General features: G+C 50.1%; 1 protein-coding gene across 5 annotated transcripts in view; it reads right to left on the bottom strand.

Annotated features, from left to right (window-relative positions):
- Positions 1-21,209, bottom strand: part of PPP2R5C (protein phosphatase 2 regulatory subunit B'gamma) — a 120,863-nt gene that overhangs the window by 44,301 nt on the left and 55,353 nt on the right. For all 5 annotated transcript variants that reach the window (XM_031454323.2, XM_031454325.2, XM_010999426.3 and 2 more), the window contains one exon: positions 4,989-5,188. In XM_031454323.2, coding sequence (XP_031310183.2) covers positions 4,989-5,188 — 200 coding nt within the window. The remainder of the gene's footprint in view (positions 1-4,988; positions 5,189-21,209) is intronic.

The raw sequence follows: 21,209 nt of genomic DNA, 5'->3' as shown, positions 1-21,209 counted from the left end.
CCCTCACCACCTCCTTCTCTGACGTGCAGGTCGTATGTCTGTGACCGAGACGAGTCTCAGTGCCCCCAAAAGCGCAGGGAACCATCAGGTGGGTGTGGGAAGTTAGAGCTGCCTCGGGTGGTGTGTCAGGGTTTAATGTAAGGAGCAGGGCAGGCAGGCCGCTCAGAACCTGGAGAGCAGGTGCAGGCCCAGTGCTGAGACCCAGGGAATGCCGTCCGGCCCTGCTCCCAGGCGGTGCTGGGGCTGCATCTTGGAGCATACTCTGCGAAGAGTGGTTCTCACACTTTCTGGTCTCAGGACCCCCTTTATGCCCCTCAAAGTTATTGAGGACCCCAAAGAACTTTCATTTATGAGAGTTATAGCTATCAACATGACTATCAGAAATTAAATCAGGGAAATTTAAAAAACATTCATTCATTAAAAAAATAAATCCACTATGTCAAAATAACATAAATGTATAAAAAATAACTAATTTTTCATAATAATGAATATTAGTTCATAAAATAACTCATAGTAAATAAAAGTATTTCCCAAAACAAATACAAATTCAGTGAGCAGCGGCACTGTTTCACATTTTTGCAAATCCCCTTACTGTCCGGCTTAATAAAAAACAGCTGGCTTCTTATACCTGCTTCTACGTTCAGAATGTTGGTTTGGTGGAAATACATGAAGAAAACCGTTTGCAGCAGACATGCAGGCGGAAAGCGAGGAGTGCTTAATAGCCCCTTCAGGTGACCGTGGGCCTCTCTGGCAGCACCCCACACCGGGCAAGTGGTAGTTTACTAAGGGCTAGCGATTCGGTGGAAATCTCCAATCTTATCAATGAGGGGTCGCTACCCTAGTGGTGTGTCTTGCACTTTGAAAGGCTCTGCGGCCCCCAGATGATTCTGTGACACCACGCGTGGTCACCGGTGCACCGCGTCATGCGGCTGTGCCAGCGTGGGCTCATGTCACCACGTGCAGCAGAGACCCACTGCGTTTGTACCGACACCAGGAAAGCCTGGGCACCGGGAAGCTCAAGCGTGCCCTGGCAGGTACTAGTTTTCCAAGATTCAAAATTTTGCCCAAAACCTCAATTTTACCCTTGACAACAAGCAGTGTCAGTGCTTCTCCTTGAAGTGACATTCTCATTTTGTTTATTCTCTGAGGAAATGCTAAACAGTCCAGTCTGAATAACCTGCTTGTCAGTCACTGTTCAAGTAAGAGCGGTGCTCCGTGAAAAAAGTGGCTATGCTGTTCACCTGGTTTTGCTATCAGTGTTTGGACTGTAAGAAAAATGCCAATGGCTGAAAAAGAGTTTAATTAGATAATTTAATTGAAAAAAACAGATGGCTGGTTATATTTTTTAAAATGGTGGAAATTAAGAGATAAGGAGGTTATGCGATTTAGGCCTGAGCATCTAGCAGCCAGGAGCTTCCCCTGGGTTTTGCTCCTTCTCACCCTCATCTTCCTGAACCTAAGTTCTGTAATCTGGCTGATGATCTGTGCCGTTCTGTTAACTTCCAGGACTAAAGTCTATGAAGCATAGAAACAGACGGCACCCAGGAAGCTCTGCGTCGTTAGTCAAGAGGGAGATGCAGATCAGAGCCACAGGGAGATGCCACTGCGCACCCCCTACGATGGCTGCTGTCAGACAGACAGACAGACAGACGGTAACAAGTGCTGAAGAAGAGGCACTGCTGCGGGAGCGTGAGGTGTGCAGCCTCCTTGGAGAACAGCCTGGAGGCTCCTCCAAATGCGGGGCGCACAGCGTGGATGCGCGGCTGAGCAGCTGCGCCCCCAGGCAGACACTCAAGAGAAACGGGGATGCGCACAAAAGCTCGTCTGTGAGTGCGCACCGCCAGGGAGCAGACAACCCGCACGTCCACCAGTGGACGAGAGGATAAACGTGGTGTCTATCCATATAGTAGAACATTCTTTAGCAATAAAAAATCCTGACACGTGCTGCAAAACGGATGGAACTTGACAACATTCTGCTAAGTGAGAGAAGGCCACACGTGGTATAATTCCATTTCTGTGAGACAGGCCAGGCAAGTCTACAGGCAGAACGCGGATGAGTGGTCACCAGGGGCTGGCGGCCACTGGTTCTGGGTAGGGGATTTCTTTCAGGGGCGACAGTGTTAGGAAGACAGACGTGATGACGGCTGCACAGTCTTGTGAATGTATTAACGACAACTGAACTGCACATTTTAAAAGGGCAGATTGTATGATATGTGCGTTCTCTCTCAATAGATGTGTTAAAAAACATATAGCAGCCCAGTCTGAAAGGCAACGTATGAAAGAAGTAGAGGGGAGGGTACAGCTCAGTGGTGGAGTGCGTGCTGTGCTTTTAGCACACATGAGGTCATGGGTTTGATCCCTAGTACCTCCATTAAATAAAAATAAATAAACAGACCTAATTAACCACCCCAAAACAAAACAAATTATATTTGAAAGAAGTAAATATAAAGAGCATAACATCTGTAGCGCTTTGGATTCTTCAAAGTAAGTGGAAATTAATGTCTTTAAAAATACTACGACAAAACACACCCACACACCCACACACATGCGCGTGCACACACACACACACCAGTCCTTCAAGAGAGCCGGCCGCGTGTGGCCTCGGCGGTAGGCGCACCAGGGACATCTGGATGGAACCACGAAGGGCCCACATCTCCACCTGCTCCGCTGGGTCCAGGCCTCGCACCGGCGGCCGGAACTCTGCACCCACTCCCCACTTTGTAGAAGGTCAGAAACCACCGCCAAGTACCATCCCCACCACACTCTTTCTTCTTCATTATACCTCTCATCAAAGCCCTCTGTCTATAAAACAAAACAATAGCAAATAAAACATAAAACAAAAATCCTGTCTGCCCCCCAACCCCTCATCCAAACTCGAGGTAAAGGGGGAGGCCGTGCCCTCCGGCACCCGCTGCCGCGGAGCAGAGGACGGAGCGCACTGTCCCTGCGCTCTCAGCGCGGCGCACGGAGCTGCGCGGGACAACCGAACTCATCTCGCGCTGGACGTCTCTCCGCGCCTCCTTCCCCCACGTGGGCACCCGGCAGGCCTGCACCTCTACCCGCCTCCCGTTTCAGCCTCCTTCACGCATCACCGTAACCCAGAACGACGCGTTCCTGGTGGGAGCTTTGGCTGGGCGGAGGTCCTGTTCACACCCCATTTCCTCGCCTAAAAAGTGCTCAGAGGACGCACAGTGTGGTCTGCTGCGAGCTTCACAGGAAAGAAGCCCAGTAGTCGGAAGACGGGTTGAATTTCCAGAACAAAGCTAAGATGGCGGGAGGAGAACGCAGTTACCACACGGTTTTAACAGGGAGATGAGAAGTTAGGATTATTTAATCTAAAAAGTCTCAAGGGCGGTAGGTTTCCTAAGTGGCTCTGGTGACGTGCATTGCCTCTGTGAAGCACAGGAGAGGCTGGTTCAGTGGCAGGTGCTCGATCCAAACCCAGACAGCCCAGGTCTCTGCTCTCTGCGGCCCCTCCCTCCCAGGTTAGGATGGGACTCAGGGACTTCGGCAGCCAAGCCTCCTTTGAAGCAGAAAGACCGTTCCACAAGTGTTATTTAATATAGAATAATTTATGTGTCTGTAAAGTTAATAGATAACATATTAATAAATTGAATTCAAAAACAGGATGTATTTAATATGTAATAAAGAAACATTTAAAGTCAATGGGGAAAATGGAATATTCAACACATGATATAGGGGCTAACGACTTCTCAATTTCAGAAGACAATAAAGTTATATCCCTGCCCTATGGATTGCAGGAGGGCTACAAAGTGGACTGTGAGCAACAGCATTACGGGAATGTTAGGAGAAAATATGAGAGATTTTTCTTTGCGATTCTGGGGCTTGGAAGGCCTTCCGGAATAACTGAGAGCTGAAATTAAGTAAAGAAAAAAAGATACGTCCCACTTTTCCTGGGACTGAATGGGGAGGTTTTAGAACGTTCACTGCCCAGCACACGCCTGTGACTGTTCCTCAGGGGGACTCTGGGGGGAACCCTCAGGGCCCTCACAGCCCCAGTCTGCTGTTCCAGAGTCAGCGATAACCAAGTCCATCTCAACTTCTGGCGCAACAGGCTGTGGACTAACAAAATTAACACGACTTCCACTTCTTTTTCCAAAGAAAACATACTAAGGGAAGAAATTAACATATTTTAGGTCAACAAGTCTAGTCAATTCTGAAATATGTAGTTTTGGGGAAAAAATCAAGAACCTGAGATCAATGGAAATCAAGGTTTATCTTCCTGTCTGAGGCGACAAGGGCTGCCTAACGACAGGGGGATTAGTTTCAAAGGCAGATAAAACACCAGCAATTCAAACGACAGGAAACTGGAGCTCAGGGTCAAACAGTAAATGTTTTAGTGATGGCATCACGTGAAACGTTTCCAGGTGGGACTGACTGGGGTCACAGTGGGACCTGCAACGGACGTGACACAGACTGTGAAGGGTGAGCCTGAAGAAGACAGAGACCTGGGGGCTGAATGGAAGCAGCTGCGAAATACCTGCAGGATGACGGGGTTGGTGCCCCAGCCAACTGGGGTAGCCTGTCCTGATGCCAGCGTGGTCCCACCACTGTTTTAACTCCTCCTCATCATTACGATCTCCCCTTACATGTATGAACAGCATGTTTACTTCTAAATTACGTACGGGCACTATATTAATGTTATACATCTTAAACAAATTTAAAGAACAAATGAAAATTGTAACACTTCTACCCCACAGAGGAGTTGTGCAGATTAAACGAACTAACACACGTGGGGCACTCTGGTCCCTGGAAGGCACTGACTTCCCTCACTGGTATTATCTCTGTAAGCCAGGACATGTTACAGAGATTTGCGTTCTGTAAGGTGCAAGTACAAACTTCTGAACAGGAGGATTTTTTTTGTGGCAAGTGTCAGGCTCAAATGTCTCAGCAGACGCTAACTAAGAACACCAGAGTCCCGTCTGGAAGTCAGGGCTGAACACGCGGGCTGGACCGCAACCACTCACCATGTGGACCACTTCTGGGTAAACAGGCTCTGTGATGACATTCCGGTTGTGGGTGATGTATTCCACCATTTCACTTAAAGCAGCTCGTTTCACTTCCTTCCACTTTAGGTCACTTAGTGGATCGGAAACAAAGTCAAAGAGGACACAACACTGACGTAGCTTCTGGATAAAAAGCTTCTCTTGATCAGCAGGAGGAACATCTGAAGAGGAGAAAGCAAAGTATATTGACTACGAAAATGCTTAGCCCAGAATTACTGTGGGACATGTGTAGACTTCTACTATTTTTATTTCAAATTAATGGAGATTCAAGAAACAAGAGAAGGGGTAGGAGTGAACAGAGGTTTAATAATTTGTTAAAGAAAACGAAAGGAAAAAAAAACCAGTCGCTGCTCAGATCATATGCTTCATATGATAAAGTTTCTATACTTTTTAACTCTCCAAAGCCACGTCGAGAGTACTGTTCCAAACAAACCCCTTCTAAGTGCACTCATTCAATAAACACATCTGAGCACCAGCGATCATGCGCCGGCACTGGGCTGGGAGTGAACAGGAGGCAGAGCACGGCCCAGTGCGGGGTGAGGGGCAGGGACAGGCACCGCGTGACAGCTGCGGCCAGAGGCACAGGCGAGGTCAGGGGAGGGCACGGGAAGGACGTTCGCTCCAGTCTGCTGCTGCTCTAAGTTGTCAGGGGAGGACACGGTGGCCGTGCCCGGCTGGCCAGCAAGCAGAAAGTGGAACCAGCCTGTGTGCTGTCATCCACGCACCGTGCAGGTCTCCACGTGGTCCTCCACGAAGCACATTTCATCTCTCACTCTGGGCTATGGTCAACACACAGGACGACAACAATAAAGAAAAGTACAAACAGGGACCACACTCAGAGTGTGATTCCGGGAGTGCTCGCCTGGGCCAGGTACTGTGCTAAAAGCCTTACGTGTATTTACACAGACTTCTCATGTCATCTTCACAATAACACATCAGGGACAAGACAGGCTAGAGGTTCAGTGTGGAGCCAGAAAGTGGTGGAGTTCTGGATGACTCTCCAGAACTCTGGGGAGTTTGAAAGCCTCCCTCTGCCAGGGTGAGCTTGACAGCTTTTCTGGGTGAGGAGGAGATCAGTGGTGGTATCAAGGATTGGGCTTTACTGACACATTGACTGAAACGTGTCCAAGATCTGTAAAATGCTTCAGGAGATTTGCACCAAGATCTGTAAAATGCTTCAGGAGATTTGCATAACTCAGTGAACCACTATTTTCCATGTGATCAACAAATGGTGTCACAGTATCAGTCGAAGGCAAAAGAGCCACTCAGAGCGCCAGACCGCGCACTGGACGGTAACGCTGTAACACGTACAGGCGGCTTGATGGCCTGGTTTCCGACTCTACCTTAAAGGTTTCTTCAGGAAACTTCTCATCTGTCAAGCTTTGGTGTAATGCCAAGCGAGATGTCCACAGCTACCTGGAAAGCCTGTAGAAACACTCCTCTTTCCCCCAAGCACGTGCCGCCTACACGCCAGCCCAGCAGCTGGCAGCACACGGAACGCAGAGGCAGACAGGAACGCCGGTCTCCTGCCAAGCCAGACGCGAAAGAGACTCGCAGACCTATGCAACAACGCCACCCTCTTACTGCATTTTTGTTTTAGGAAATATGACTTTTATAAAAAATGTGTTATGTCTGTTAACATGTAATAGGTTTATTATTTTTAATGAATTAATAAACACATTTTTCTGGTTTAGTTTTGATTGTGGACAATACTGGTGGCCAAACCCATACAAGCAAAAGCTCTCCAGGTCCCACATCATTTCTAGGGGTGTGAAGGGGCCCGGAGCCCAAAGCGTCTGAGCCCCTGCCCTGCACCACTGGCACCGCAGCCCCTGGCTCCCCTGCTTCCACTGGCCTCTCTCCACACGGGGGCCCGCCTGCCCGCGCACTCCTCCTCCCTGGCCCCCCGCCTCCTGTGGGGGCTCTAGCTCAGGCCCCTCACGTCGTGGCCAGATGGGGCCGGCCCCGGTGGTTGGTTAGTGCTCCTGCTGCCTCAAACAGTTAGCTCCCTTGCTGAGCATTTCTTCCCCAACTAGCTGCTTTCTGGGGGCAGGTGCCTGGAGATGGTTTTCTGGTTCTCTGTGCCCCCTGAAGCCGAGGGGTGAGCCCTGCAAACAGCAGGCACTGAGCACAGCACCCAAATGGCCCATTTCCTGGGAAGGTGTCTGGTTCCGTAAGGCGTGCAGAGGTCAGTGGAGCACAGCTGGGCCACAGGATGGACTTGCTGTTTGGAGGGGACTCGGGACCACGGGGACCGAGATGTGGTCCAGAGACATTCTGTGTCCTTGGAGACTGCCCAGTTACTTAAGTGGATAGTAGGTACTACAATATTTGGGCCCCTTTACATTCAAATATCCAGCCTTTTTTGATGAAAAGCTTTCATTTTCTGAATTACCTCCTTGCTTGACTTCAGTCCTCACTCAATTCTACACCTTTGCTCACCCTCCACTTTGCCAGGATCACCTTAAATGAGGGTCGTGTAGTCACAGCTTGTGTATCTGGAACCTTTTGGCATTCTCATGTTCTTGGTGCTGCAGAGACCCAAGAAGCCCGCGTTTACCCCTAAGAGCCTAGATATGACCTACTATGATTAAGAAGGAAGAGCACAGTAAAATCCTTTTTTTCCCATAAAATTTCTACCTAAAATTCTTCTAAAAGGCAAGAAGATCTCACCTTTCCAGAAATTATGTCAATTCCGCCAGAGTTCCAGACAGTTCGGCTGTTACCGTACTATTTTTGTTTATAGTTTATAAAAAAGTTTGTGAGTATAGACTCATGGACTCTCTTAAAAATTTTTTTTAAAACCTCACTTGGCTATTTTTACAATTTCACTGTTTTTTGTTTTTAATCTGGTGCACCAGTCAAATTGAGTATAATAGTAAAAATATTGCATCCACAGCCCCGATCAAACATTTCCATGTTTTCTGAATGCAAGTTAGTTTAGTTTCTTATTGGTCAGCACATCGGAAATGTCTTTAATTTTCTGCTGTGTTAGGACTGCCGACTGGGGGATAAAAATGAGTGGGGGGTGGAAGACTGCTTCACACCTCATGTACTCTGACTTTTTAACAGTGTGAGTTATGTCTGTTAGTCTTTAAAAACTACGAAGTCAGCATTGCTGATCCTTTCAGGAGAAAAAAGGTCCGACAGAACACAGCCCGTGCCTGACTTGATTTCTCTGATCATCACCTAACGGGAGCCAAATGTTAAAGCCCGACCAGGACTGATGCTGGTGCACCACGCTTCAGCACTCAGCGTTCAGGATCGCCGGGCTCTTAAGTGATCAGTCACGACCCTGAACTTGACCCAAATCTTACAGTTACTTCTACGAAGCAGAATAAAAAAAAAGAAGAAGAATGGATTTTGAATTCTGCCCATGAATAACAGTGGCTGACTTTAATTTTAAATTATGTACAGACTAATAACACTTGTTTCAGGACGTACATTTGAGCAGTCTTGAGCCCAACAGAGAGTATCAACTGAACGGCATGACATGAGGCAACACCCTGCAGCCTGCTGGTGCTGCCAGGACCCCCCGTGAGCTCCTCGTTAACTAGAAAGGGGTGTGAAGAGGACAGCCGCCCAGTACAAGTCCCTGGACACCACCAAAACGCCCAACCCTGCTGAAACTGCTGGCTTAAGAGACAGAGGGACACGAAAGAGGCAGTCACAGGTTTGGCTGGAGAACACTCTTAGTGTTATTACTGCTTCCTTTTGCTGTTTTTTAAGGGCTATCACATTCTTCCACACATACAATATCACAAGCATCTCACGTCTGTGTATCTTTTCGCCCCCTCCTCCTCCGCAAGTATTTTCACTGATGCGTCATTGTGAACTTGGGATACTTCCCAACGATTTCAAGGTAAGCCCCTGATGATACCAGAAGCTAATTGTATGGACTCACTTGTGCAAAACCTGCAGGGGCGAGGGGCAGAGAGAAGACCCTACCCCATGGATCTGGAGATGAGAATCCATCACTCTTCTGAAAGCACACTTCCTACAGAGAAGCCTGTCATTAGCTCATGACAAGTATGGATGCCTAAGGAAGGCCACCGTCAGAGTAGGCGGGGGCCCTGTTTCTGGCTTTGTGAGTCTTCCTGGTCCCACAGTGACGGAGGGCAGTGTTTTTACTCCAGTGGCCCCAGAGCAAGCTATGGGGGGGTACCTTCCACTAACCCCAGCCTCCAAAGTGGGGCTGAGCCCTGGGGGCACCCAAGGTGATAGCAATACAACCTTTACTTGCATTTTCTTCCACAAAGAATAGAGAAGTAAGATGCACTGATATTGAACACAGGGGCTGACACACACTGGAGGCGTGTACTTGCTTTGCCACTGGGCAAGTGCGGTCAAGGGTCTGGAGGCCCCTGCCGGGCAGGGAGGGCCTGCGGCCGTCCTCGGAGAGCCCTGAGCCACTGACCGCAGCGCAGCCAGCTTCAGAGGTGGCTCCGGCACACGCCCCTCAATTACAGGAGGGCCAGATGAACGGTAACCACCGAGCCACCGGCTAGGACACGAGGCTGAACCACTCAGCTGTCACTGTGTGCGAACAGGCAGCATGTGAATTGTTTGTGGGAAGAAAAATTATTAAAGGGAAAAAAAAAAGCCAAGCCCACTTCTACGTGATAATCTTGGCGGTGAAGAAACACTCCAAGACACAAAGAGGACCAGCTTCCCTGGCAGTGGCAGACATGACAGAACCAGGCCTTTCTGGTACGTTGATGATGGCTTTTTCCAAGTAAACTCAACCCCAAGGAAACAGAGGTAGAGCTGCAGAGACTGCAGGCCTGGAGACGGTCACTGCAAGGAAGGACCCCCAAGGCACAGCCACGAGGGTGGGGGTACTTTGAGGTCACCCATGGGACACCCACCCAGCAGCGCATACAGCAGCCTGATGCTCAGAGACCCTGGCGCATCCTGACGGCCCAGCGGGTGGGACCCGGCGCCTATGATCATGGCTGGGCCTGCGCCCCCAGACAAGAGATGCCCTATCCAGAATGGAAACCAGTGATCTCCCCCAGAGGAAAGGGCCAAACCTTCCGCTGTGGCGTCCTCTTGTCTTTCTGAAGTATTTACTCTTGATGCCAAGTGGGCAGGACTAATGTTGACTCTGACGACCAACGGTCTGGAGTAAATGTGGGACTCGTCATCAAGGCGCACTCCATTCCACTCAGCTCTGGGTCCCCTACGAGGACACTGAATAGATGGCACGGTGCCCCCACCAGCAAAAGTTCAACAATATTGGCTGGTTTTGAGGGAGAAAATTCAGGCACCGTGTTTTGAAAGACCATTTGCCCCAGTGCCTCCTACATCTCCTCTGTCCCAGATCAAGTGTCCACAGACACCAGGGCCAGGGCCCCTCTGCTACACCAGCGCCTCTCAAGGCGCCAACAGCCCGGAGCCTCAGAGCCTCGAATGAGCCTTGGTGCCCGTCAGACGGAGTCCCTCACCCTGTGCTGCTTCCTATCTGACTCTTCACGGATCTTTTCAATTCCATTATCGACTGGGGGGACGGATGTCTCTGTGATACTGACTCTGTCAATCCATGAATATGGAATATTTCTCCAATTACTCTTTTCCTTAAATGTCTTTCAGTAAAAATTTACAATTTTCTCCTAAAAATGTATTACACATCATTTTTTAGATTTATTCTTAGGTATTTGTTATGTTCTGGTGTTATTGCAAATGGTTTCCTTAAAAAAGACACAAGAGTTTTCTAATGGCCACTGTGACAGAGAGAATGATTCGGGGCATTACTTCTGTACCTAGCTACCTCTTATTAATTCTAGTGACGTATCTGTCAGTCCCTCCTGTTTCCGGTTGTGCCATCCCTTCCCCTGGGAGCTCCGACACTGCTCTTCCCGCCTGAGCAAGGCTGCGAGGAAGCGGTGAGTGCAGCGCCTGCTCCCTCCACCTTGGGGGGATGGGGAGGCCCTCAGTGGGTCACCACCCAGTGTGACGCTTCTGCTGGACTCCCTCATTAACACCGACTAGGTTAAGGAACCGGGTCGCTATACAGACTCAGCGCCATCCGAACCCACATCCAACAGAGACGTCTGTGAACTGGGTACGTGGGCTCTACAAGGTATGTGGAAATACAAAGGGTCGCCATGAACCAAGACCCCTGGAGGAGATCAATGTTGGGGGGAACTCGCTGTTCCAGTATCGAGACCCCCTGGAAAGCTTCATGAGTGAGAACAGTCCAGGCCAGTACTGTGGCCGAGAACGGGGGCTGGACAGGCCTGTGCAGGTGTGGATACCCGACTCCTGCAGAACCCGGTTATGGAACAGCAAGGAGAGGTCAGCTTCAACGATACAGCTCTGGGACAAGCAGGTGCCCAGGGACAGAAAGGGTGGAAGGAGAAAGAAAGAAGGAACTGGACCACACTGTATACAAAAATAAAAAATCAGCTCCTAGAAGGTTAGCACTTCAACCTGAAAGACAAGACTCTGGCAGATAAGACTCGGGTAGAGAGAGGAGAGAAGGACCTCTCGAGCCCTAAGAACAGTCATCGTTAAAAGGCAGACACATGAACTAAGGAAAATCAAATGCTTTTCTTCATCAAGACACCACAAAGAATGAAAAAACACTATTGAATACGTATAGCCAGTGAATTAATGTCCAGTAAATACATATATTTCTAATTTATCAGTGAGAAATACCCAGTGGAGCAGCAGAAAAGTAGGCAACAGGCTTCACCAGGCGCTTCAGGAGTTCGCTCGAAAGCTCATCACTCCTGAAAGGACCGTTGCTCCTTAACGCCCAGAGGAGCGCAAGGCGAAGCCGCAGCGAGGCTCCTGCGGCACCCAACTGACGGGCGGAGAGTCTGACCACCCCGAGCGCCAGCAGAGCCGCGCTGGCCAGGGGCCGGGGGCTCACGCAGGCCGGGCGGGGCTCGGGGTCCAGTGCAGAGGCAGGCAAACCTGCCCTGCGCGCCGGGAACTGCACTCGTGGGCCCCGAACCCGTGAACTTCACACACACGTACCCGCCACCGCCCCACGGCACTTGGAGCTCAAGCTGGAAACAGCTCAAGTGTCCACCAGTCGTGGGTACGACATCACACTCCGAAGCAACGGAGATGAACGGAATACAGCGACACAACACGGGCACACCTCACAAAACACAGTTGAGCGAAAGAAGCAAGACAGAAAGGATTGACTCAGTATGACTCCATTCACGCAGAATCTAGAAACCGGTGTCTCTGAAACACACACAGGACCTGCAGGTCATCTCGGGGGTTGCTCGGTGGGGGTGGCTGGTTATATGAGTATTTGCTTTGCAATTATTCATTACACTTTATATTTGTTGTCTATGCTTCTATGAGTTACAATACAAATTTAAAAGGCTACAGAATACATGCATATGGCTAAGACAACCAAACCAAAAAAAACAAAAAAACAAACAAAAAAAACCCCCAACAAAACCTCAAGGGCACGTAAGAACACAGAGTGAGACGTGAACCTCCTCCCTCCACACCCTCCACACCCATCCTCTGCCTCCATCTCTCCTCCCAAAGGCAGCCACCGGGGCCAGTGCCTGCAGCCCCGAGCCGCCCTGCGCGCATGCAGACAGGGATGCCTCTTCCCCGACGGCTTCGAGGAGTCAACACGGACAGCCTCCAGACTGACCCTGACCTACCTGGGACTGGCACGTGCACACGCACACGCATGATCCCAACGCATTTTCTAACGTCCCTCCACGTGCTATTTATGTTGAAGAATTTAAGCTCTGAGTATCTCTTTTTTTAATCGAAAAAAATTCCCAACCAAGACGAAGTTTTAAGTCATCTCTAATTTTTTTCTAATGATACAAAGTTTCTCCCTCACCCTCTCTTTCTTTCTCTGGTTGATGAATTTCAAAATTACAATAAATCTTTCTGAATGCCAAAATGCAAGTATCACAGTTTATCTGTTGTATTCAAGGTTTCCAGTGTAAATATCAGATTTCCCACCTGATGTCCCACAAAGCAGTCTGCAGGTCTCTCAGTGGTTTTCTCTTTCTTTCTTGGCCATCCTTAAAACATGGTTTGACCTACAATCACCAGTGTCCTAGACTTGATGGGACGTGGTGGTTTAGCTTCACCCATCCTGTGCCCCTGGTCAGGTTTCCTGGTGGACAGTGCTTCATTCAAACACAGCCCACGCGATCCCTGCCTCACGCTCCGTCTACATGAACACAAGGAGCTGAGTAACCACCAGGTAGTGCGAAGGGGGCAGAGCGTCCAGTGGGCGCACCTGTAGCTCCCCTGGCTGGTGGTGGGCCCAGGGTGACAACGCTAGGCAGACGCCCTAGCCCCTGTCTGCGGTGCTGGCCCCCCCCCCCCCCCCAGTCCTGCGTGGAGTTCCAGTGCTCGGGCAAAACCGGAGCACTGCCCGCTGCACCAACCTGGGTGTGAATCTGGTGACGACCTAAGACTGCCCAGCAGCCACTACACCAACACTCTCGTTTTACACGTTTTGCTAGTGACAAGCTGTAGCTCAAAATCCAGTATGAACGCTCCCTTTTCAAATCCCAATTCCGTAGGTTATGGGCTTGGCTGCACACATCACAAGTTCACACGCTCCTTCCCACAAGGAAGGACCTGCCACCTCGGGCTGTGTCAGGGGTGGGAGTCTGCTCAGGACAAGTAGGTAAAGCGCTCCACCCCCACCCCCTCTGGTTTCCCCACACACCTGGGGCACTGCTCCCTCCAGCCTGAGATCCTCCCTCCTCTGGCTGGTCTGTGATTCCTCTGCTTCCTTTATTTGCGCACAGAGAAACATTCACTTTCCGCCACCCACCCCAGCCCACCACCCCTCCCTCCTGAAGCTACAGTGTCATTTTGGGAGCCGGGTATTTTCATCTCAGTGAGCGGCGGCTGAAGCCACGGTCCACTCATTCAGTTCTCTGCCCTGAGAACTGGCAGCCTCGGCAGGGCCTGGGCGGGGACAGATGGCAGCGGGCGGACAGAGACAGCTTCCTCAGAGGAGCTCCTGCCTACAGCAAGTGAGTTTTTCAGTGAAGAAAGCCACGTGGAAGGATCAAACTGATTTTGAGCCTGGGCTCCACCATAAGGACGCAGGGGAGTCAGGACGTGGTTCTAAGCTTCAGCTTCCCTCAACTGCAAAACCTCCGGTGGACACACGCACACGCACACACACGGATATTCAGGACTGTCTGCCTCCTCCTGGTGCAGGGGACACACAGGGTGCCGGCTGAATTAAAGCCGGGAAAGACCAAGACAAGTCAAACTCCGAGGAATAAAGACACAAATTCCCAAACGGTGTGATATGAGGACAGGGGCCACATTTCCCGCTGAGGAACGCAGCTCCAGAACGCCCGTCGGGGATGAATCGACTCACCGTCAGTACAAGTTAGCAAGTGCCCGACACCTCTGGTCATGCTGCTTCACCTTCACTCAGACTGCGTTTCGGATGAAATACTAAATAGCGCTACCGCACCTGGTGCCCAACCGGCTCCAGCAACGGAAAGCTGCTCTTATCTAAAGCCCAAGGGCAGGGATCGTTTCAGGAAAAACAACTGCTTTTATTACACTTGACAAATAAGAGATGGCCAAAGGAAGGTTCCAGAACTTTTAATATGTTTACCTGCAGACAGAACAGAGCTGGGAGAAGGAGATGCTGAAAAAATACATATAGTTTTTTCCAATTTTATGTTCTCAGCTCCCTTGCTCTGCATCTCGGATAGACAGGAGTGGCTCTTTCCGTACACGGGCTCCCTTATGGTGGACTCCGGCTCCTCACCGCGTCTGGCTCAGGGCACAGCAGGAAGCACAGGACCCTTGGACAGCGAGTCCGGGACTCAGGGCCCTAAGGGGACACAGGCACCCAGACACCGGGGGCCTTGGGTGCAGGCATGCGTCCACCCTCTGGGGAGTCTGAGCAAAGATCGGCGCTGGCCCCACTGGTCCCCTCCTCGGGGCTGCCGGCCTCCCGTCTGCTCACAGGGCCCATCCCTCAGGTCCAGGACTAATTAACTAGTGTTAATAATTAACCCATGCGCGGCTCTGGTCTTCACCTCACCTGCCCACCACCTCATCCCTGCCAAGAGGCCAGTCACGGTAAGGACAGCAGCCAGTGAAGAGCGACCGCTCCTCTGTCTCCACGGCCCAGTGCACTCTGAAGACGGGAGTGGCCCACGTCCTCCCAGGGACAGGGAGCTGACCGCTCCCCTCGGGGGCTTTCTGACGTCTGACCCTGAACTTGGCCTCCTTTGGGGAGGATGGGGGAGATGAAGAGGGAACACAGCATCCTCCACCTCTGCTGAACCCTCCGCAAGGAACAGGTGGTCGACAAATGTGCTGCGAAAACCAACGACAAGGTCCTTAAATGAAACTCACAGTCTTCAACTGCAAACAAATGATGCACTAACATATATTACACATTTTTGGAGAATTTTGTTTTCAGAACAATACATACTTACTGTAAAATAAATAAAACCCAAACAACATAAGAAAGGAAAACTCAGAGAGCAGCACTGTTGGCATTGTGATGCGCACCTGCCTGGGGGGGGGTCTCTCTGCACACAGATGTGCTGAAACGTTTGAACGAGCCGCTGAAATTGTGCTTTCTTCACTTCTCTGTTTTTTTTTTTTTACCTTACTCAACCCTCTGTCAAGAATGTCCCGTAGATCAAGAAACCAATATCTTTAATTGTTTGGTATTCCACTGTCCGTGTGTGCTATAATTTAATAAATCAAACCTTATAAGCATAAGTCTTCTCATGGTGGTTTTTAAAAATAACATTATAAAAAATGCTTTAATTTATGATTAAAGACAGAACACATTCATCTAGTTCTGCTCCCTTCTGAAGGCTCACTGAAAGGACAGTGAATTTTGTAATGACTTAACGCCTTCAGGGCAATGGGGATGCTGGGTTGGAGAGCAGGTGGAGGAGGGCTCTGGCCGGATGCCCGGGAGAAAGGGGTGGCGGACAGTGGCATGGCTGTGGGACGGTGGGGGAGCCCGAAAGGCCCCAGGAAGGACGGCCACAGGTGCCACAGAGCAGGGGTGTAGATGGGCCAACAGTGGGGAACTGGGGGATTGGTGGAAAGGTGCTTAGTGTCATCCTCCACAGACCCCTCTGCCCTTGACGCAAAAACTACAGGTCTCTTCTCTGCGGAGCCGGGCTTTCCTTCTGGAATCAGCAGAGTAGTAATAGCCAACCTCTCACTGTGGCAGCAAAAAAGCTTGAGAAAACATTTTTTAAAAACCTGTTTAAGGGCATGAATGAGCTCATAAAATAGCGAGGATTTACAGGACCAGCAAGGACGGACCACTGAAACCCAAAGAGATGAGCCCTGCACCAGGGGTCGCCTCCTAGGGGGAGCGAGGCAACACTGGACCCAGGGCCCAGGAGGCAGGGAGGGGCTGGCGAGACCCCCGTGCTCACCAGATAAACACATACACGTGAGACAAACGGCGGAGCCAATGTGGCAAAACGCTGACCTGTGGGTGAAATGTGATAAAAGAAAATTCTTTGTATCACTCTTCAACTTTCTATAAATTCAGAATTATTTCAGAAAGTTAAAAGTCAACAAAGCACAATCAGGAATGGAAGCTGAGTTTTACCAAATGCCATCTTCAGGTCTGTCCAGATGCTTGCATTCCTTTTCCTTGACCTGTTAACACCTCGCCCCTCTCCTTCCCACCAGGCTGGCCAGAGGTGTCTCTCCCCTTTCCTTGCTCCTTCCTCTGCTGGGGGCCCTTCCAAACCCTGCTCTCGGGTTTCATCCCTCTCCCTGCCCCAATTGCCCAATTAATCCGTTTCTGCTTCTATGTTTACAGAATTCAGGATTCTTTATTTTGGTCCTTTTCTTTCTTCTTAAGTGTTTTGATGATTCCCTCTCATCCTCATTTAACAACCACGTCACGCGTCACCTCCGCAAGTGGTCACGTGTCTTGTTCACTGGCTCCCTGAGGGCATCCTGGTCCAGCCTGGCCGGCCCCTCCTCCTACCCGCTGGCTGCCTCCCTGGGCCCAGCCTGTGCTTTGGCCCCAGCAGTCACCGAGGACGTCACCAGGGACAGCGACGGCGTCAGGAGGGATAGGTAACAGATGGGATGCACTCAGGGCAGCCCTGCAGCTAGGCTTTACTACTACCGATGGCCGTTCATTGAGGATGGAGCTTCCAAGAGGCTGGAAGGTCCTCTTTCATGGTTTAACTCAAGTCTGGGAGACAAGCAAATACAACCCCAAACCCCAAATCCCACAAACAAAGTGATGTTAGGAAAGAAGAAACCCTAGTGATGGGATAGATGGGTGGGGAGGCCTGGCCATGCTAAGGAGGAAGCAGCGGTGGCAAGATCCAGCTAGGCCACGCCAGCCAGGGACACGCCACCCGGTCCAGGCCAGCAGCACCACCCCCTCTGCCCTGAGGGCCTCCTGGGGAGGCCTGGCTTCTACCTTCATACTTATCCTTGTTCTTACTGCATTTTGAGGAGAGAATAAGGCTTCTACTATTTCATCTTGTTGGAAACTCAGCAGGTGTCCCCCATGCACCCTTACATGTGAGACGTAAGGGCTTCCAGAGCACTTGTCGTCTAAGCCTCTCTGGTTCGCGGAGATAACCTGTGGTCATCACCCGACTGGGGGTGGCTCCCCTACCGGGCCCCCCGTCCCACCAGCTTTCTCAGCTCTGTCTTGCTGTCCCTCTAGCCCTGGACGCCAGATCGTCTGGGAGAAGCACACACGCCCATGGCAGGTCTGTCACCCACGACGGTGCTTCGGTGCGATGAAGCAGCTCCGTCTCACTGAACCACTACCGCCATGACCCTTGTTTTTTGTATCTGCCTAACGTAGTTTTACTCTCTCTTTTTAAAAATACCCTTTTATGTATTACCCATCACATTTTAGGATTTAAAGCGGAAGTCAGAAGAATCAAATTTGTTCAATTTGTTACATACAGTAGTACCCATATAAGGGTGAATGTAACTTTAAAAATTACAGAAATAATCCTTAAATTTTGCTAGTCTAGAAAAATGTATGCAACACCGCAGCCAGATGTTTAACATGAAATAGTATATTTAAGTAAATTCATTTAATTTACGTAGCATTTTGAAAAGAACTACCTTCAGACCCTTGAGATAAAATCCTTGAAATATAACTTTTCAGAATAACAGGATGACTCACTTACAGGAACAATAAAACTAGCTGTAAACGTATGTGTGATCCTAGAAGCTGTAATTCTGGTCCCAAACTGGCCGGTTGGGAGCCCAGGAGGGAAGGCTGCGCCTGGGGCCACCCTGTCCCCGCGGCTGCAGGTCCCGGGCCGCCCAGCCTGAGCGCCCCGTCCGCAGCTCAGCTGAAACCCCGTCCACTTGCTGGCCTCCATTGCATACAGCGTTTCAGATGCGTTTTTGCCGGAAATCTGATCCTATTTATTTTCCCTTGGGGACTGAAGAATTTCCTTAAACAACTTTGAAAATCTAATTTCCTACTGTACTTTATCTTGCTAATTTTCCATACTATCTTCATTTTTAATTCTTTTAAGGAATGCTGACCATTCTTGAGTGCTTCCTATACGCTAGGTATTATTGTAACTCTTCTAAGCCCACAAATCCTGCTACACAAATGAGGAGACAGATGCACAGAGGTTAAGGTGACAGCTCAGAAGTGACAGGGCTGCTGTCTGAGCCTGGACACTGTGGCTTCAGAGGCTCTCGATGGCCCGTGGGAACAAGCAGCCTGCCTGTGAGGGGAGAGTTCCAGTCCACGCTGGACCGTCCAGTTGGCCAGGAGCCCTTCCAAACCTCCCAGGCTGGCTCCCTGCATGCCACCTTCTCCTTTCAGGGTGAAGCGTGGCCTTGCTGTCCTTGGTCAAGATAAGGATAATCTGTCCCCCAGCCTGTAAATCGTAACAAAACCTTAACAAAATATTATTTCTAAGACCTTAAAAGCTCCTCAAAAAATATGTAAATTAAAAAGTCAGTGGTGCCTAATATAAATAACTTTGGTGTGGGCCAAGGTCCCCATTATTTAATATCCTAGATTGCGGTGGGGGGGAGGTGGGCAGGGGTGAAATTAAGGAATCCTTTAAACAAATTGTCAAATGTGGGATTTTTGCCTTAACTCCAAGTCTGACCTAGTAACATTACCACCGACCAACTATCCAAATCATCAACTTTTCCTTCTCTTGAATACTTAGCTGAGTGTAAAATGTGCCCCAAGCTGGAAGTCACCAACGGGACAGAGCGTTTCAGTTCCTTAGTGTAATTCACCCACAAGCTCTCAGCCCATGCCCACACCTCAGGCACCCCCGCATCCCGCAGCCCACTCGTGGCCAGGAAACATCGCTGTCACAGCACCTACCAGTCTTCCTTAGATGCCCTGGCTAAGGAGCTGTGCTCCTCGCATTGTCCAAGGAACAGTTCTGGGGCCACCAGTCAGGCTGCAATCGGAGACCCGAGCCCTGAAGACAGAGGCTGCATTTTCCTGTTACTGTGAATGTGCTCTGAATACACTCCTGAAAGTAAAATGCTTCTCCAGGAATCTGGCAAGAAAGAGAGGCAAAATAGAAGCTCCTGCCAGACCGTCTAACCTTTCCCTGAGTCTTTTTTTTTTTTTTTTTTAATATCTTGTGCTTACAAGTGAGCTGTGTTTAAGAAAGTGAATCTCCAAGATTTGAGCACTTTTTTTCACAGATTTCTGGCAGAGTCATCTTGGGAAAGGAAAGGGCAGAGGTGGTCAAGTGGAGGGTTTATTCGATTGTCCCAGCATATGGTAAAGATTCACTGCTCTAATCCCCAACCAGAGTCCCGATAAGACCAAATTGGTATCTTAATGCATAAATCCCTTGTACAAATGCTGCCAAGCAACTTGACAGCCCTTGGGCACTGAGTGTGTGTTCTGTGACCTCATCATGGGCGAAGGCTCTGAAGTTTCACCTACAGGACCCGAGTCTGGGAAGAGAATTTCTCTGGAACAGCCTCCTGAGCTTGAGAGGGAAACACTTACTCAGATCAATTACTGGCAGCCTGTGGGATGTCAACAGCCACACTCAGATGCCTAATTAAGGGATCAGTTAATGTCACCATCTTTCTTCCTCTCCTTTTTTTGAGATGACTATTTTTGGTCCAGACCACAAAGACCACTTCCTTCTGAAACTGGCCTCCATGTTGCTGTCATCACACACAACCTCAGGCCGGAGCACGGAGATGAGGCTTTCCCGTCCCAGACAGGCTTCCGGGGGCCATGCCAACAAGCACCCTGCCTAGGCTCGCAGGCCCACCCTTTGCAAAAAGGGATACCACTGTCCTTGCTGGGCCACATGTGGTCAATCGGAGGAACAGAGGAACAAAATTTGGGTTCAGTGAAGATGGAAATCAAAACCAAAGCACTCCAAACCGTATTAGAGAGAAAATTTGAAACACAAACATACTTATAGTGCTTTGATGTTTCTGACAGTTATTTATAGACATTATGCTGCCTGGCCCCTGACAATCCCACAGGATCTCTTCTGGATGAGTTACTCGCCCTGACGATCGGCGGGGAGAGACAGAACTCGAACCCAGGCCCTCTACTCAGGACACTGCGTCCTCGCAAACAGAAAGCAAGTGAATATACGGAAGGGGTCTCAGGCCAGATGATCGGAGCCGGGAATGACTGTAAAATTAACAATGGTCACCCATGGTGGTAGCTTCCACCATGCCACAGACTTATTAGATCAGGCACTCCAGGCAACTCTGCGATCCTACAACAACTTGTGCCAAACTTAGAGAGTGTAAGAATCTCCTCGCCAACCTACAGTAACCCCATCTCCTTAAAACATCTGCTCTGGCCAGACCATGCTGGCCAAGCAGGGCTGGGTCACCAGCAGGGCCGGGCGCCGTCTCGGGCTAGTGGGGACCCTGGTACAGGCCCACTGTCGGCCAGAGGGGCAAACGTGGGCTGACCTCTCTCACACCCGGACCCCACTCTGGGCAGCCTGGGCCAGAAGTAAACAATTTGATCCCAGGGCGACCTTCTGCCAAGTCAAAGCTTTTCTCCTGAAAACTGAAGTACCAACCATTAGTTTTCACTAGTTGGAATTGGAATTTGGAAGCAAGGGAAGAACCGGGCAAGTCTGATGACCCGATCGCCACTGCTGACATGACTGATGGTGGCATGTCTCAGACCCTGGGCCAGGTGCTCTCACCCTCACCTCCCTGGGCCCCACAACTGCTCTGTGAGGCCAACATATCATT

This window comes from Camelus dromedarius, chromosome 5 (assembly GCF_036321535.1).
Source record: "Camelus dromedarius isolate mCamDro1 chromosome 5, mCamDro1.pat, whole genome shotgun sequence".
In the NCBI taxonomy this organism is placed as follows: Eukaryota; Metazoa; Chordata; class Mammalia; order Artiodactyla; family Camelidae; genus Camelus; species Camelus dromedarius.
This window is presented reverse-complemented; position numbering and strand designations above follow the sequence as displayed.